General features: G+C 41.7%; 1 protein-coding gene and 1 long non-coding RNA gene across 2 annotated transcripts in view; one reads left to right on the top strand and one right to left on the bottom strand.

Annotated features, from left to right (window-relative positions):
* Positions 1-19,189, top strand: part of LOC109638671 (uncharacterized) — a 48,596-nt gene that overhangs the window by 6,545 nt on the left and 22,862 nt on the right. The window lies entirely within an intron of this gene.
* Positions 914-6,493, bottom strand: notum1a (notum, palmitoleoyl-protein carboxylesterase a). Its single transcript, XM_020101760.2, has 11 exons — positions 6,033-6,493; positions 3,305-3,357; positions 3,102-3,197; positions 2,732-2,792; positions 2,588-2,646; positions 2,394-2,496; positions 2,122-2,313; positions 1,860-1,957; positions 1,579-1,726; positions 1,449-1,496; positions 914-1,326 (listed from the first exon to the last, which is right to left on the bottom strand). Exons 1-11 carry the CDS (start codon positions 6,359-6,361, stop codon positions 1,023-1,025), a joined length of 1,491 nt encoding a protein of 496 aa, XP_019957319.1. The 5' UTR covers positions 6,362-6,493; the 3' UTR covers positions 914-1,022.

Below are 19,189 nucleotides of genomic sequence, written 5' to 3'. Positions count from 1 at the left end.
TTTCTAAACTTATCATATGTCCCTGTTAACGATACTTTAGCTTTTTGCTGTAAAATAACCCAACCTTATAACAGTTTGAACAAAATCATACCCTTATATACTATATAGTTACTAATTACTAGCATCCTTTAATCAATGTGACATTTTCTTTCATTCTTAAAAGGTCCAGTGTGAAAGAGAGGATCTATTGGCAGAAATTGAATATACAATGATCCTAATGTTGTTTTCACTCGTGTGTTTAATCTAAGTTGTAACAAATTGTTGTTTTCTTTACCCTAGAATGGGCCCTTTATATTTAAATACTGTATATTTACATCGGGAGCAGGCCTTATCTACGGAGGCCACCATGTTTTGTTCAGTAGCCTAGTCTGGACAAACTAAACACCTTTTGAGTTTTTATGACAACTGAAGGTTACCACAGGTTCTCTTTCATTCTCCTTCGGAGGTTGAGGTGAGGGGTATTCAGCTGCAACATGCAACTCCACCACTAGATATCACTAAATCCTACACCATGAACCTTTAACACTTAATATAGTCTATTTGGAAGGATGAAAATAATATTTTTAAAAAACAGAACATCAATGAGCATCCTTAAAACTGGATTACATTTGTGATAATTTCTTTTCTTTTACAAAGCAAAAGATAATTAGAGTAGCAGAGAGTCTCGTGCCTTGTCATGGTGGCGTGTTGCCCCTGTACCTGTCACCAGTACATTGAGGAAAGGGATTGTGTGTCAAAATATAAGCCCCTTTGTATAACCATGAGGTTTGGACTATAGTAAACAGGAGGTCAGAGGGGAATAGACCATAGGTAGAATGGGTTGTGATGGTGAATGGGTACTTGGAGGTATTTGGCATGGGAGACTGGCCAGAAAGAGCAGACAGCACTGCCCAGGCTTATAGCTTGGAGACGCTGTGTGTGTGTGTGTGTGTGTGTCTGTGTGTGTGTGTGTGTGTGTGTGTGTGTGTGTGTGTGTGTGTGTGTGTGTGTGTGTGTGTGTGTGTGTGTGTCCGTCCGTCCCTTTAGCTGCCGCTGCTGAGCATGCCCAGTAGCTTGCTGGGGTCCATGCCCTGCTGCTGAGCCATCTTCTGCACATCGAAGCCCATGTGCATGAGGAACTGAATGACGTTCATCTCTTGTCCAGTGAACTGGTCTCGTATGGTCGGGCAGGTGGGGTTGCAGTGTGGCCATGGGCAGCTGTCGATCAAATGCACCGGGCAGCCTTTGGGCGGGGCTTTGTTGTTCCTGTTGTCGTGGAGGCTCCGGTCCCAACAGTGCAGTGCTCGGGGCAAGGAGGTACCTTTAACCTGCACGTCAATCCAGTAACTAGAAGACAACACATGGGGGCAGTGTCAGCTCACATGTAGAACAGCCTGAGCTCACGGTTTCAAATTCCTTCTGTCAGTAACACACTAGAAAGGGAGGTGAGAACAATACATCATACTCACTTCCTGGTGATAACTTCATGAGATAGGCATGCTGGAGCAAACATAGCCCTGAAAAAGAAAAGAAAAAAATCAATCCGAACCCATGCTTTAGACATAATTTAGATTTTCCAAATAAAATGCAGAAACTTACGGGACATCTTTGAGAGTGTTTCTCAGCTCTATGCCCAGATTTTGGATGTAGCGCCACTGGCCTTCCTGCACAGGTTGTCCAGTTAGCTGGATGTTGTCCACTGTCAGCTGGGCCTCATCAAAGAGCCACTGGACCACAAACACAGGGCCTGAACAGGGCAAACAGGAGGTTAATATAACACTAGACTTGGACCTTGCTTCATACATTCATACATACATACATACATACATACATACATACATACATACATACATACATACGTAGTAGAGAATAAGACTCACTTTTTATTGACGGGAATACTCTGTATCCAAAGAAACAGTTCCACTCTTCTCCTTGATGTGTCTGCTTGCACCTCTCTGGCACCACTCCTCCCCAGTACCTGACCAGGAAGGTCAAAAGTACAGATGAGACATGGTGTCTGTACAATACACCTGATGATCACATTGACTCAAACACTACTATGACTATTTTGGTGACTAGTGCTACCATCTTACAAAATCTTGACTTCTAATATTTTATGATAACAGTAATTGTCTCACTTACTTTATGCCTCTTTTGATGGTCTCAGTGGGTGAACAGTTGACAGCGTCCACACAGTCTGTGCAGTGGTACTGTTTGTTGTCCAGGAACCAGCCAGAATCCGACAGACCTCGCACTTGTATCCCAGTGTGCCCTAGTCCCTCCAGTAGCTCCGCCACACGGTCTACGTTCAGCAGGACCCCAGTGCCACCCGCGCTGCACATAGAAACATGACTTTTTCACACTGGTAGCTACACAGGAATGAGATGTGGAAGGGTGCTCACATGTGTACACACCTGCTCCCTGCTAAGAGGAGGACCTTTGCGTTGTCCAGACCTTTGTTCAGCAGGTCCTTCACCACCTCCTGGATAATCAGTGAGCCCATGAAGGCATAGCCACCTTTATAAAAGACAAAGAAAGTAGCACTGTAAATCAGCACTATAGATATGTACAGTATGTTATAATTTTTGATCTTTCAGTCATTTCTTACTTTGCTCAGTTTTGGCCGTAGCGCCACTCCACACGTCGCTGGAGCAGTATGGGATGAACCTGCAAAACCAATGTAAAGGTTAAATTTACCACCTATGATTAAAAGGCTGAGTGTCACTAAGCACAAAAACAAGAGTCAACTTACACCATGTTGGCATTCCACCAGTGAGGGTTTTCCTCCGGCAGTGGAGACAGGATCCCCGTGCCTGCAGAAACAGATCATCATTAACCGTCCTGGCACTCCCAGACAACATCCTCTTCTTCCTCATCATCATTACCACATTGATTACAGTTATTACACTGCAATGAGAGAGGGAGGCATCTCTGTTCCGACAGCAGTGGGCGCCAGGTGGCAGAGTGTTCGTCTCAAAAACGCTGAAGATGAGCACTGATCCTTTTAAATTCTGAGACACAGTGGGATCTAAGAGCACTTTTTTTCACTGTGTGAGAGGGTCAGACCACAGTGTCACACAGCAGTTTGAATAGTTAAACATTCATGACTTGTTGAGGCTGACCTGTTTTAGTTTGGGGCCACTTGGATGAGCTCATCAATCTCCTCATGGTCTCGTATCGACTGTCGCAGTTCTCCTTGTTGAAGCAGTACCAGCCACCTGGACAAAAACACAGCATGTTTAATTTTTCACACAAATCAACCACAGTCAATGATCATGAATTTTAGGATGAAATGAAATTGGTAAGATGCATCGTTAATACTGACCCTCTAAGAATATCAACCACCGTCTGCTGCCTCGCGATTCTTTCAGATAGTACCTACAAGACACCCAAAAAACATAAAATCCACAAATTATAGCAGGTGTATAAGTTATGCAAATATTGAAAATATGTGAATAAGACTCCTCAAAGTTTATTTTACATTGCCATGCGTAGCAATACAAACATGATAAACATCAAACAGGAACAGACACATTCCACAAGTTCAATACGATGCACTGGAGAGAGAAAGATGAAACACTGAAAAGTATTAACCTCAGTGTTTCCACCGCCAGCCATGGTATCCAGGCATGAAACAAAAACAAACATGACCTCATCGTTTTTATCTAAACAAAGATGTCCTGTTTTGGATTGTTATCTTAAAAAAGGTGACAGAAAACAGCAGAAATGTAATGCTGCCAACATAAAATCAGTGAAAGGAACAATGAGTGTTGTGTGTATGTTCTGCACTTAGGGAACTGATCTAGTGATCAGGCAGAAGATAAACATCCTTCAGTCCCCTATCCCTTTTTGCACTCTAGATGCCTGTAGATGGTATTCCTCATGTTTAATGTAGCAAGAATTGGTAATGTACCATCATAATCTCTCCAGTCTGAGCTCATCATTCCTCAGCTGATGTCATCCCACGCAGTATAGATATAATCAAGGCTCCTGTCCACAGTAATGATACGATTAGAGACATAACATAATTTGGCTTGTGGCTGTGCATAACAAGCTCAAGATATCCCATGGATCCTTAAATGCCCCATGGGAAAGATAAGTGTGAGTTTTTTTTATGTGCGTTATGTTTTCAGCCCAGAAGACCCCTTGATTCTCCTGATCATCACCTATATTTCAACACATTTAATGATCAATACCAGGTACAAACATAATGATGGATACGACGGCATTTCTGTTCTGCAGAGTAGCTTTTGCCACAGAAATGAGTTGTTCCAAATGTAGTTCTGTGAGGCTTAGGGGTGTTTAATTCTACAAATATTTATCCGACTTTACCAGTGACTAAACTTAAGAGAAAAAGAAAACAGACTTGGCTAAAGCTCTGAGCTGTTTTCTCAGACACCAAATCACATTTTGGCTAAAGCTGATGTCTTGTACTATTATTTCGAGCCACAGTCAGTGATGTAGGCTGAGGACCGTGCACTCTACTTACTACTTCCAAACAACAAAGTGAAGGCGGGTTTGGCAAGCGAAACAAGCCAAGAAGTGAAGGCGCTGCTGCATCAACCCACTCGCTCTATCAAGTGCAACTCCAAAAGATGAATCACATAGTTCCACCATCCTGTCCAGTGAAGGATTTTTTTTTTTTTAACCTTTCATCCTCACTTGTCTGTTAACTGTGACAATACATCTCTGGAAATTACTGCTAGCAGCTGATGGATTAGTATTTCAACTACCGAATGTGTAGTGAATGGAATGGCCATCTGCCAGAACTGTCCTCTGTGCTCGTCCTCATGCTGCGTCTCTAAAGAGCTAAGAGCTTTACCACAATGGGGGGACATCTATCCCTACCAGGCACTCTGGGGTTTAAAAGGAATTAAGACAGGATAGTAAATCCATAAAGACACATATATACATCAAAACACATCTCAGTCTAGTCTGCACTGAACTGGTCCCAGATGAGTTCCCTTGCATGATGGCATTAAAGCCTCATGTGGCTACGCAATTTAAATGCTTTTCTTTCATTGTGGCACAAACTTTTATTATAAGAATCTAGAATATGTTTGTAGAATAAGTTGTGTGCACTATCCTTAAGGCATGGCTCATATTGAAAAAATTAAAACTGCTAGCCCCTCTTATCTGAGTCATCCCCACCTGCCATTACTCAGTCAACAGTATTATTTATATAAGAATTGGTTTAACCCACAGTTTTACTCTCTGCTTTACCAAATGGAACATAACATAGTGCCTATAGGACTGAGACGTGTTTATGTGTTAAACAATAGAAGAGACAAGGCTCTGTCGGATGTTAATGTGCTTTTAGTGCCATGGCTTATCCCCCTTTAGTAGAGAAATCATGCAGGCCAAATTACAGCCAAATTGATTTTCGCTTAACGACAGTGTCAGGAGTGGATGTCAAAGTAGTGATCCATTGTTCACAAGCAAACAGAGAAATGAGTAGAGAAAACCTACTGTTAAAACGGTCAACAGTTTGCGCACTGAGTGCAACAAGCAAAGAGAGAGACGGAGCGGGAGGCAGAGAAAGAAAGATGGGCGGGGGTCTGATAACTTAAATCTAAACTTTCTGCAGCGCAAATCCTGCATTCTAATTTGAAGCAAAGGAAATGAAGCATAGGCCATGTGGCTATCCGCAAATTTCACGCTTCGCTGACACAAAGCAGCTGTCTATCTTATCCCGACTGGACCTTTGTACTGTCGCGGAAAATTATTTTTTGAAAATGTTCCTATTTCATATAATTCTAAAACGAATTTGGGAAACTATGACTGATATACTCTGCGCGCAGTCTGCTAACATGTTTATTGAGACGAGCACCGGTGTCCTGAAGCCAGATACATGTGGGTTTACTTCGGTTAGCAGGATGTCCTCCAGGATGAGGTGCGCCCTGCTGAAGTACTCTTTACGCAAAATAACAATTCCTACTGTAGCTCCAGGGCGAACTGCTGCACAGTTGCCTCTGCTTTGACCTGATGGTGATCCAATCTCATGGAAATCACGGAACTGTTACACTTTAATGCGTCTCTCACTTGGTACATACCCCGCAGGACTTCCGTCGTTGCAGGTGACTGATGTATTCTCCAAAAAGTTCAGCTTCATGTCGTAGTCGAGCTTCTGCGCAGAGCACGGGTACAGGGACTGCGCGAGGTTCTTGACTTGTGTCATGAAGTTATCCATGTTCTCCTCCACGGCGGTGAAATCCAGAGGGAAGCTCTCCGTGGTGTCGCCCCGGTCGGCCCGGTACGTAGGAGGAGGTGGTGCGCGCCGCGGTTGTGGGTTGCGGCCACCCCGGAACCTCCGTGCGCAAAGCGCTCCGGACTGCATCAGCACCAGCACCAGCACTGATGAAACCATTCTAATCGCTGTCATCGTATCCTCGGGGTTAGATGCCCGTCCTTGCAGCGTTTCGTCACGGAGCCACAACCGTTTTCACAAATGGAGAGGAGAAAATAAACGACTACTACGCACAAAAAAAGACCCCACAACCTCGCCGGCCGTTCCGAAAAAGGCATACGTTTTAATGTTACTTAAAAGCACAAGTCCTCAGATCAGTCACAGTCATCCGTCAAATTCGCTGAGTATTTGAAACTTTCAAGAAGTGTGCCTATAACTCTTTACCCATCTATCCAAGAGAACTGCTGGACAAGCGCGCAAGCTTGAACGACAACACTCGTGCCATGCTCTTGTATTTTATTCAAACTTTCCCCCCTTGCGTGTCCATCCAGCCAATCGCAGGAGCGGGGCAGGACTCGGGGCATGATCAAGCGTGGCAGACTACCCCCCTTTTTAATTTATAGAGGGGAAAAAATGCCCATGCGTTGGTTCTTTTGATCCGCGATGTTTCATTTGATCTGGTGGCTTTTATTGGCCTTAACATGCCCATTTCCCATTCCACCACAAATTTATGAGGTGAGAATACGCATTTTGTTACACACTCAAGTGGGAACAAAACACAAAAACAAATCATGATAAAAATTCTTGCAGATAATGTTTGACCAAGAAAAAATAAAATCAAGAGTGTTAATATTTCACTTGTTATTTTTAAGATAAGCAAAAGTATGATATTGTTAAGAGAGTATCATCATTAAGCCTATGTTAAAATGCACATATTTCTTTTTAAGAATCACTTGAATACTTGCCTTCCTCGCGTTCTCTTAGGGTTTAGAAAAAGCGACTTGGACACTTGTCTTTTCTTTTCTTTCTTTCTTTCTTTTTTTTGTAAATCCAGACAGGCCTCCGAAGATCAAAGCGACCATCAGTCTTTCTCCCCCCTGAGTCTCGCCTCCTCCCTCCCTCTTCAGTCTCTTCCAAACTTTCCTGGTCTACTGTATATTTTAAGTCAAGCAGAGCATCCCGATGGGAAGCCAGCTTTTTAACACAGGAATGCCTCGTTATGGTTGAGGTAGGCTTCCCTCGAACAACCTCTCATTTAAGTTACACGGAGCCCACACAACAGAAGTAATTACTCATCAAGGTATACTCTCCATGGTGGTGTTTTTACTGATATTTGTCTCAGACTGAGCTCATTCATCACACAACAGGAAGACTAATTCTGTAAATCAGTTTAGATTTGAAAGGAATGGACATTGCCAGGATTCCTAAAGTTAATTCCACATTAAATAGCGGTTATACATATTTTTACGTCAATTGCTGTTCTTTTTGCATTTTTATGAAAAGCAAAAAGTCACTGTTACGTCAGTTTAGAAGATTAGAAGATGTTTTGCCATTTATTTATTATTGTCATATTTATCCACTACTCCCAAGTGCAATATATATTGTAATTATCTGTACAATGTTTTGTTCTGTGCAATATCCCCTCTATTTGGATTTATCACTTAATTTACCGTAGTTTGATTCCTTATATAATTATTTACATATATAATCATCCTATTTTGATATGTTTATAGCTGCTATTTCACGCTTTTTCATTTACTTTATCATCTCAATTTGTGTGTGTAACCTAATTATTCAGGCTTGCTCCACACAAAATTGCATTTACCTGTACGGTGACAATAATGTCTTGAATGTCTACAACAGCACAGATGTGAATCATGTGTCTACAGACATTGGTGTAGTTTTTGAAGAAATCACGTCGAGTGGTGACAGCTGGGACCAACCATAGAAGTCTAAATTTCGTTTGACACATTTCTGAATGGGGAGTGGGACTTCTTTGTGACTTGAAGTATGAAAATATTGATAGAAACTCAGCCCCAGCATAAATACAAAGTAAAAAATGTATCATTTAATGTAGCCCCTGTGGTTAATGAGTGTGCCTAAACCATGTTGAACTGTTCTGAGCCAGGTAAGATGGATATGAAGTCACCAGCAGAACTGATGGTATTCATTGGGAACTTCAAACAGATGCTTGCATAGATTAAAACATGTGGTAGGGCCCAGGAGGAGAGACTCTGTCACAGATTGAGTCTAGTCACTTTGACCCATACCTCCCTGTTTTATCACACGTCATCCCCAAAAATGTAACCCTTAAATCACTCACAGATGGACGCTGGCCTCTGACACACTCACTAACATGAAGAGATGCCCCGGTTGTGTGTCAAAACATCCTCTGACCCGAGTGAGTGAGAGGTGTGAGCTGCAGATGATCGCGCTTCGAGGGATCTAAATGTGTTGGTTGAGAGAGAGCACAAGGGATTCTGTGTTGAAATTATCTAACCGTGTGAGACTGGAGACGGAGATAGAAGCATTGGTTTGCTTTGCTACTGTTGGCGCACAGTGGTTTGTTCTGTCCTGTGCACCTTGTTTGAACTGAGAGTGCTAAGCCTTTCTGGCTTTCACTGGTAATTCTCCCTCTTTTTCTTTGCCTCCCATCATCTTTGTGTAGTGTAGTCAGAAATTTAATCATATAAGCCCTAATGGATTAATCTTAGAATTAGGTAATTTGTATATGACCCAGCTGTTCTGATGGCAGTCCCTCAGAAGTGCCCCTATAGCCTCCACCCCAACCCCTGGCCTCCTGTGAAAGTCAAAGCCTGTCTTTCATCTCCGATCAGTTGCATGTGCCCTCACAGATCCACAGGTTTTACTGCTTAAGTCTGGGCTGGCAGCATCGATCATGTGACTGTTGCCTGCCTGGTGTTTGGACACATCATAGCTCTGCGAGCATTCACTGTCTACGTCTACCTGCCAGTTCTGCTCACACATCCCCATTGTCCGTCTCTCCATGCCTGTTAGTTTTGATTTGCACATGCTGTTGTCGAGGATCCATCCGTGATCATCAAATCCTGCTAGTTGGAACTGTTAGGTCAGGTTACATCAAAGAGATCAGGAGGGATCAGCCTCTTGAAAGGGACAGGCTCTGGCTCACATCATCAGAAACAGGTGGAGGTCCTCACTGGAAGAACAAAGGAGAGATCACCATCTATAAAACTTTTATATTTTTTATATTTTATTGAAGAGTTTCCTTAAATTCCTTTGAATTGTCACCCTCTCCTAAACAGTAAACTAAACAGCACCAGCATAAAACATACATCAGGTCAGGGACGACATTAAATCCCATAAAGGTTGCATTTGGCTTGACACTTATCGGTATTAAGCCACAGCAACTGGAGATCTATGGAGCAAAACTCAGTTGTTACAAATTATTTCCTTCAGAAGTTTTGTGTATATTGCAGTAATGACTCTCAATTTCTCCTCTGGCTAACAATTTTCTGCTGAGTTTTTCAAAAAGACCTGATATTTTGTTGTCACAAAGGAGACGCCGTTCTGCATAAAAAAAAGAAAGTGTATCTATCATTTATGATGTTTGACACTACCTCCCCTGTGAAAACATTTTCAGCCTCAGCTTCTGTTCTGTGTCAACTTGAGGCAAACCTCCGGAAACGGGTCCCCTTAATTTCATGTTGAAGCTATTGTTTAAAACCCAAAACAAACATGTACAGAGGTTCTGGGTGTTAACACACTGTGGAGTTGCTTTCATGTGCCTTCACCACATGTCCCTGATATTACCCAGAGAATCAGTAAACAACCTTGATCCTTTCTTAAGTCAAGAGGTGCCATCTTAGATGTGAATGTAAAGGGGTAGAAGAGAGAGTGCAGGAGACATCTGTCGAGCAGGCTCTCATTTCGTAAGAGCGGGGCCGTCTATTGGTTACAGATGATGCCCTGTCTGATAAAAATGAACTCTTTCAAGATAGGACAGCATGCATTAGGGGTCTCTTGGGCAACAAGGGGTAACCAAATAGTTCAGCTAACAGGTCAGCTGTTTGTTGTTGATCATTCATTTGACTGGTGGTCACAACATAGCTGCTGTGGCCTGTAAACACTTTTCTCATCATTCATAATAAGCAGGATGGATGTTTGTGTCTGTCAGGATGTGGGTACATGCATGTTATGCATGTGCAGGAATGTGTCGGTTCACAGTAGGATGAGTGAGGTGGACCTGCTGTTTGAGGTACCCGTGTGTGTGTGTGCGGCATTGGAGTTTTCCATTCATACCTAGCGCCTGAATCACCCTTTGCAATGCCCTCTGTAAGGTAGCGACAGAGGAGGGAGCGTAGACCAATTACCATCTGAGACCTGCTATTATTATCATCAGAGAGGCGGCAGCCCTCCTTCCTGCTGCGCCCACTCTCATCTCCACACAGACAGAAGAAGAATTTAGTCTTTTTGTCTCGGAAATGTTTATTTATGCCACAGATTTGCCAAAAGACATTGAAAACTCCTTATTACAGGTCATGACAGTGGAACCACAACACATTATTCATTTTCTGTCCTTTAACCTGGAAGTCTCTATGGGGAAATTCTTTTGAAGTCCACACCCTGTTGTAAAACATGTTCATTATTCAATTATGAGAGACAGCTGTATTTGAAACTGTTCTTGAGAATGTAGACTTTAAAGAAGGAATGTGAGTAGAGTTTAGAATTGCCATTTTTAAAGATTTTAGTTCTATTGTGGTTTTATAAAGAACAATAACATGAAGAATAAAGAGATGTTATACAGGGATTAAAACTATTCCCAGACTTAAGGCAGAAATATCCACTTCGTAGTCTTGGACTAGTTTTAATCCATGTCCGGGAAGTCGGCCCTCACTGTTGTGAGTACATGGTATGTGCTTCAGTCCATTGAGCCACTGGGACACCGTAAGCGCATGGTATGTGCCTCATTATTTTTGACACTCTCTTAACACCAAGCAGACGTTTTCTTTTATCCTCTCAGCAAGAAGATGAGGCTACTGTAATCGAAGAAGACAATGATCAGTGCCAGCCTCTTATCCTGGCCTGGTACCTGCTTTGATGTCATATTTTGGTGTATAGCAGGCTGTTGCCCATGCCAAAGAGCACCCATAGTCGCCAACTGTCTGACAGGCCCGCCTTTCATCAGAGTGACATCAGTGTGCTACTTGATTACTTTCCACAGGCTGATCCAGGCCTGGGAATTTTCTCCCAGTAATCCGAAATCATCTTTGCTTTTACACCCTTCGTCTCGAAATAAAAGAAACACACATCTGAGACACACATTAGCTTGTGCGTCACACATACAGTATTAGTACTTAAAGTTAACAGTACACTAACAGTACACTAACTGTCAAGTGTCATTTTGGAGAAAAAAAGAGTCTTTCTGAAGCCGAGTTCCATTTTCAGATTCTCTAATACAGTGTACTTTGCGATGCTTTTGAAACCAGATGGAGTTTAATAAATATTAACATGCAACATGATGAGACAAAGTGAAACATGGAAAATAAAAGCAAATGAACACACTGCAATCTTTCAAGTCAAATTTTCCCTTCCCTTGATTTTCCCTCCGCGGGGGAGAGAGCCCAGTGATAAATTACAAGGCAGAATCTGAAGTGTTTGCTTTTGGAGGAAACGGAGGAAAGTGTCGTGTGAGGTGGATATTTATAACCAACCTCTTTGGCTGGCAGCACTGCCTCTCTGCAGAGCGCCAGCATCACAGGACCACTGTCTGTCTTTACCTGTAGGTCAGGAGCTCAGAAGGGCTCTCCTTCCCACATCATACAGACTCTCCCGTAGATGCCCTGAGGATCAAGAGGTGTCTGGGGGGCCCCCTGACTGGAAACTAGAGTTTAGGATTCTCAAAAGAAAAAAACAGCTTTTCAAAGGATTATAGAGTTTGTTTGCTTATTCTCAGCTGAGAGGATGTAGAGAATGACTGCATATCTTCAAGAGGCTGAAGTGGGATTGACAGTACATAACTCATGTGGCTGCCAAGTCCGCACTGCTCTTTGATGTATTCCGATGCATACAGCACATATCCTCTTACAAACACTGGTAGGTATAATTATAATCGTGTGATCTAATTAGAAACATGGACTGAGATGTATTGAAGCCAGTTTAATCGAGGTAGAGTACTACTTCCTACAAAGCCACCTAAGCCATTGAAATCTGGGTGTCTTCCCGCAAAGATCTCATCTTTACTTTTAAGGTCACTTGTGGTCAGCCAGTGGAAACATTTATTCAAAACAAGGTAACATATCTGTTTGAGAACATACTGCACCCACTTCCCTTTCTTCTGTGTCAGGAAGAGGGTGGTCAGAAGAAGAAAGTGTTACTCAGAGTTTACTCACAAAGAGTGCTGGAAGGTCCGTCATCAGGACTCATCATCTTGTTTTTGTGATGACTAATGAGCACATTGTTACCAACACCTTTTGTTCATTGCTATCTTGTTTTTATCGCTTAATAATGCACATTCCTTGTATCAGAAAAAAAATTACAGCATAAAAGTTTTTTTTCTCTTTACCATAGGTCCTTAAAATTAAATACTAGGTGCTACCACCAACTAGTCATATTGCTAATAGTGTGGAGTGCAAACACAATTATGATGGAAAGTAAAACCGAGATTCCACCAAAGTGAATGGCCTCACATCTGGAGGACAGGTGTAGGCCCAATTCTCACATGTCAGAACTTTCGCCCTAATTTACTTGTTTAGGACTCAAAAGTGAGAGGGAACCAGTTTTGTACCTCTGAATTCGATACGGGTGACGATTCTTAGGCAAACCAAGAGGTTTCGTTATCCCTCCAAAATGAAAGCATGGCGGGCAGGTACAGGACAACTGTAACGTGTCTGAAGCGTAACCTGTTCTCTGGCCCTTGCTTTGAAACCAGATGAAGATCGGCTGCAGCCCTGAAGTCATTACACCTTCAAAGGTAATTAACACATGGCTTTTGTTTAGGCCCGATGAGCCCCAGATTATGTAGGTACAGATGGTCAGGGGGGCGGACGACAGATACCAAGAGCAAGGTGTGCTTGGATGTGCTTTCATGTCTGCAGGAAGTGCTTGACCCCTGGCCCTCTCTTGACCTCAAATCTAGGCTGTCAACGCCACTTCCTTGAGTGCCCTGTAAAGATTAACATGTGGACAGAGACAAGGGGCCTTCGTACCCCTGCGTATTGAACAGGAGAACCCAGCTGGCATCTCTGCCCTGCAACACCTTTTGCCAGTTATCCTAATGTAAGGTTATATAAGATAAAAGGCTTGTTTTATCTCTTTTCATCACTAAAGCCGAGTGAATGAGAGTGTAACAGTTTGTGTACACTGAAAGAGCATGGGAGCTGGAAATCAATAAAAGTGTTTCCTAAAGTTCGTCCCCATCAGCAGGTTTGTTTGTGCTCTGCTTTCATGTTTTGGGTTTGTGTTTCACTATGTGCAAAAAAAACACCACCTGGCCTATTTCTCAAGGTGGTAAATAGCAGCACTTCCTCCTTTTGCCATCAAAGGGAAAGAGGTCTTGCCTTGACCTTGAAGCCACACAAAGCTCCATATTGCACACGGGTGTGCCTACATTTGAAGACAATTCAGATGAGCCATTTTACCCTTCAACCCCTCTGATCCCATTACAGATACTACAGAGGCCTTGTGTAGAAAGGTATTTCAAATTTTCAAGATAATACCACCATAGTATTCATCTGTTATTAATTCTGCTTTATTAGCTGATCTTAAAAGGAGAAGTTTGACATATTTGTATTACAAGATACAACTTGTTAATAAGCAAGCTACAAATGTTCTGGTTAGCAGATTTTGTCTCCAGTCTGTTTCCAGCCTTTGGGCTAAGCTAAGTTACCCATGCGCTCGCGGATGCATATTTATTTGTGCTTACATGAGAATGATGTCAATCTTCTTGTCTAACTATTGACAAGTCCACAAATCACGGCTTTTTCCAACTGTGAAACTATTTGTTTGAGTTGACGTTTACTCCAAATGATCTTTTACTGAAGATGGTGAAATAAAAAGTTCACATTTTAGGGAGAAGTGGGCTCTGATTGTTGTCAATGGTATCCTTTTTGCACTAGAGTATGGATACTTGAGGCTGTCGTACCCAATGAGTTGGGTGCGCTTTGGAAATTGTTTTTGGAATGACTTTCGGTTGGGGTCTGGTCCAGTTTTGGCTGGGCTATCTATTCTAACAAATCAGGTTCAGGTGTGGTTCAGACACAAAAAAAGTACCTGTCGGGCTTGGCTGTTTTTCTCTCAGCACCAACTGCACTTCATTTTCCAAATGCTGATTAGTATTGATGTAATGATGTGCCTGTAGTCAATTTCAGTGTGTGAAAAAGGTTTTAACATCCAGGATGATTCAAACTGAGTAATGCTCAACTTAAAGGAGACAATTTTCTTGCAGACATGGATACACTATGATGCTGAAACCACATCATAATAGAGATTATGTCATCATACATAAGCATTAGAGGGTGGTAGGATTCATATAGCAGTGTAGTAAACTCTACTCCACATGTTGTCAGTCACATGTCTAGATCCACAACATCTTTGCCCCTAAAAGCATGAAACAAAGACACATATACAGGGACACAGTGATCCCTACAGTTTGATATGAATTATCACAAGCAGGCACTTGGTTCTGTGGGTCAGCAGTCTGTCTCAGGAGAGCGTTTGATGATGGACGTTTATTGTTCCAGAAGGTCAAGATCTTCAAAGCTCTTCTTCTGTTCTCTGCAGGGCACCCAGGCAGCAGCTGTCAGAATACACTCGGCTTTGTGTTTTTATACGGGAGAGGAGGTCGGTCAAGCCCACTCTCACAGAAATGTTTTTACTGGGGGGTAGGCACTCAGTGGACACCATAATATTGTTGTTCTGTCCCTTTGTACTGGAGAGCGGGGAGCGTGTGAATCCTGTTGGATGGGACGTCACTTCTCCCGGGTTTTACGCAAATCAAATAGCCTTTTTGGCATGATTCAGCAGTATGTCTATGCATGTGAATGGATGTGGATGTGTGTGAGTTGTTACAAACTAAACAGACCACCTCTTGGGCTTTAGATCAAATTTCTTCTCTCTTGTGCTTCTGTAATGCATTGTGTAAGACTGTTTACACTAAGGTAACACCAAAGTCTTCTGCAGTCTATGTTATTTTCACAGGTTTATCCAGCAGATGATCTGATGTGACTTGTTGATCTTGTTAGAACATACCAAAATTTCTCTTGTTTCCGTGTCAGGTTGTTTGCTCCTATAAAGCATTCCGAGTGTCTGTCGTATAAACTGCTTCCAAGATTACATTTAATTGGAGACCAATTTTTTAATTGCTCATTGCAAAATGCAATATTTAAAACTATGGCGGTGAGGCACCTTGACGGCAATAAACCAAATGAAGAAGACGAAGAAGAACAACTACTTTTATGCAGTGACAATGGCAGGCACTGGCAAGGTTTAGAGTGAATGGGGGGTCTATTAGCTGAAGCCCCTAATTATGTGGGATGAAAAAAAGTGTGCCAATTTTCTTTATGTTTTTGATATAAGGAATAGCAACAATTTATATATTTTGATTATATTAGATTTCTATATTTTCAATAGTGAAATACCCTTCTGTAAGTATTTGTGATGTCACACACCATACGCTACTTTATTTACAATCCCCCTGGTCCTTCATACTTTCCTTTGAGGAAGGTTGTCCTGTCACAATCATTAAATTGCCCTCCCTGTAAAAAAAAACAAAGGGACATTATTATATTTTAATATAATTTATACTTTATTTGTCAAAATTGAAATAAAATGTGGATCTTTTTTTCTAGATGCAGGTGTAAATTATTATTTTTGCAATTAAACTCCATTCACTCCAATTGATTAAGTGCCACCTCGTTACTGACCTCTTGGTGAATTGCAGCGAATACTGGAGCAACAGCATTAATTGGAAGTGGACAAGTAAGGAAATGAGCTTGTAAATGCAGATAACACACACTAGACCTAAACAAAGCACAGTCCGCAGTGCACAATTTTGTTTTCTCAGAACCCTTCCAATAGGCTCCATATTTTCCTCATCACATTTTCCAGGGCAGAATGCAGTCAAAGAGTGGAGAGAGTCAGAGAGGGTCAAATGAGCAAATTTTGTATTATATTTTGGCTTTTAAGCTTTCCTCTTCCTCTAATCCAATGCAGAGCTAACAGAGCAACGTGTCTGTGGCTCAGACTTGTCATTTAGGGGTGATGACCCCCCCCCACACACACCAGTTAGGAAACGCGAAGCCAACAAGGATGCAGTGACAAGATGGGATGGTGTGGCCTGGTGTAGAATAGTTCACACACTGTCTCTGACCCTCTGTACCCATTCCCGCTGACCACCCTGAAACGCTGACTTTTCTTGCATTTGCTGTGATGCTGCTCCACCCACGCCCTTGGCTCTTGACAGGATGTCCATGAAAGATTCTGTCTTGCCCCCCTCCACCTGTTTTCACACCCAGCAACATGAAGAGGCTCCTTTTCATACTGTTTCTTTGCATTTGAAGTGTCTAGTCGCTGAACTCATGGATTTAAGTCGGCCTGTGGTTTGTGCCTTTGATAGCTGCTATTTTGGACTTACTCACATAGCTTCGGGTCAAAATGCACCAACTTTATTTTCCAGCTTTGCAGACATGTAGAATAAGAGTGGCTGTGTAGAGATGTGAATCTCATCCACATTAAACCTACTGGAATAATAATTTGTTTACACTTTTTGTTTATTCATCCATTTTGCCTCATTACGACTCAAATTGAGGTGGTGAAAGTCACCTACTCTGCTCCACAGTTTACCGGTTGATTGTCACAACTATCAGAAATAGATAAGTAGAACCTAATAAAAGTAGTGTGGATATTTCGTACTCTACAATAACAGAGCTGTTTTATGTTCCCTCTGAGAGCCACAACATTGAAGACAGTCAGCAGACTCAGTCCTGGATTTGCATTTTCCAAAATTTTTTACTAAGTCAAGATATAACAAATCACAATTCACATTTATATATGACAAGATATTTTACTCTGGTCATAAGTCAGCCTTCTTTGCAGCATCAATATAGATGGTAAAATACAAACTACTGCAAACCAGACTTTTGTCATTTCGTCAAATCTGTAGCGAAGCAGAACACAGTAGCAGAAAAAGGGTTAGTGCTCCAAAGAAATGCTACCACTTTGATCATTTTCTACTGGTCTTTGATCTTGGTGCTCTTGAAAGGGCCGATAATCATGTTTAATTGATTATGTAAAATGAACAAGTTTGATTTTGCACTCATATCATTCATTCCTCCCCCCTTTTTTGTGTGCTCTCTACAAAAAACGATTGCTTGCATGCCATATCGCCCCTTCCCTTTCTTCTTCTAAAACAAATAAAGACGTCAAACATCAAAGCTGTTCTTGGTTAATAAAAGAAGACCTCAAATATTTTCCATTATGTTTGACATGGTTTTTGGTTTCGCCTACCAGAGGAATAACAGGACAGAATAAAATTATGTTTTTGTCTTGTTTCTCTGTTTCTGTTACAGAGGTTAAGCAGACCAAACTTGAGCCCGTTCTTTGATTCTAATTATTCAAAGGTAGTCTTTCAATCTTCTTCTTCTCCTCAGAGACACCCCCCCCTGCCCTCCACCCATCCCGACAACACACTCCCCAGCTCTCTCTCCATACTGTCCCTTCCCACCCTCCCGATTATGATATCCAGAGCTAGAACAACAGTCTTCCAGAGGATCGCTTTCCTTTGAAGTAGACGTCAGTCAGTTGTGTTTCTGTCTTGGGCCAGAGCACTGACCCCTGACCTGCAGTGATTACTTCCGTGGCGCAGCCAGGCAGAGATAACTGTAAATGCAGGCCTTTGATATCCACTTGAGAACAGGAGGTTGAGCCTGAAGGGAAAAATAATGATGCTCAGGGATCTTAGTTTGTGTATGTGCACTTTGCTCACACACATATGGCAGAGGTCAAGGGTATGACTTCCTGATCAAAGCTGTAAAACTATGATATTTGAACTGTGAAGACTTGTGAATGGCTGTTAATTAAGTCTCCATCATCAGTCTGCTTCCTGGTGTCACATTTTTTTTCTTTTTGTTGATTCAAAAGAACACTTAATTAGACACCAACCTGATGAATACGACCTCAGATTGTTAAAGGAGTAGTTTGAAATTTTTACCTACATCAAGGAGGGTATGTTTCCATTGTCTTTTGTTTGTCTGTCTGTCAGCAAGATTTCTCAAAAACTACCAAACCCATTTCCAGGAAACTTTTCACAGGGATGAGAAAGAATCTATTCAATTTTGGAGCAGATGCGGGTGAAACCGGTGGACTGAGGATTTTTTTTCCACTCTTTGTAAAATGGTGAGGTGTACGTTAGCCATAGCAGAGGTTGGCACTCTTCAAGCGTCCCTCTAGTTTAAAATACTTTCATGAGCTTTCTAGTATATTCTAGAAAATTGATTGTGGCACCATTAAAAACTCAACATCAGACAGCTGCCAATTAGCTTAGGTTAGCACAAAGACTGGGAAACAGGGAAATTGTTGTATCAAAATCTATCTAACAACACCCCTAAAGCTCCACACCAATTAACCTAAAAAAGTAGTAGTTTCATTTTATCATACAAGTGGACACCTACATTTAACTATTAACTAATTAGTGTCACTGTCACAGTCACTTGATTATTAATTTTTTTTATAACAATGGATATTCAACTATTAATATCAGAGTTTTCATATCAAATTGGTGTTATTGTGATTCTACTGATTCAAAGGTTTTGCTCCTGGTTTTGCTGTGACAGTTCAAAAGACAGAGAACGAAAGAGAGATTACTACTTCCTACAGGATGACGTTGACATTAATTAGAAAAACTTTGGAATAAATCCAAGACGTCAAAGTTTTGTTATCCTCTGCAGACATCTTTTTTTCTGCGGATGATCTTTTATCTTTGAAACAAGTATTTAGTCAACATGACAGTCCATTTTCATCTATGTCCAAATGGCAGACATTGAAAAA

The sequence above is a fragment of the Paralichthys olivaceus genome, chromosome 5 (genome assembly GCF_024713975.1).
Source record: "Paralichthys olivaceus isolate ysfri-2021 chromosome 5, ASM2471397v2, whole genome shotgun sequence".
Taxonomy (NCBI): domain Eukaryota; kingdom Metazoa; phylum Chordata; class Actinopteri; order Pleuronectiformes; family Paralichthyidae; genus Paralichthys; species Paralichthys olivaceus.
Note: the sequence above shows the minus strand (reverse complement) of the source record. Positions and strands in the feature narration are given on the sequence as shown.

Excerpts from the sequence above, each read along its gene's own strand:
- notum1a (XM_020101760.2), bottom strand. The coding sequence starts at position 6,361 with ATGACAGCGATTAGAATGGTTTCATCAGTGCTGGTGCTGGTGCTGATG. Across the intron at positions 3,198-3,304 it reads GTGGTTGATATTCTTAGAGG|GTGGCTGGTACTGCTTCAAC; the intron begins GTCAGTATTAAC and ends GTTTTTGTCCAG. Across the intron at positions 1,497-1,578 it reads AACACTCTCAAAGATGTCCC|GGCTATGTTTGCTCCAGCAT; the intron begins GTAAGTTTCTGC and ends TTTCTTTTTCAG.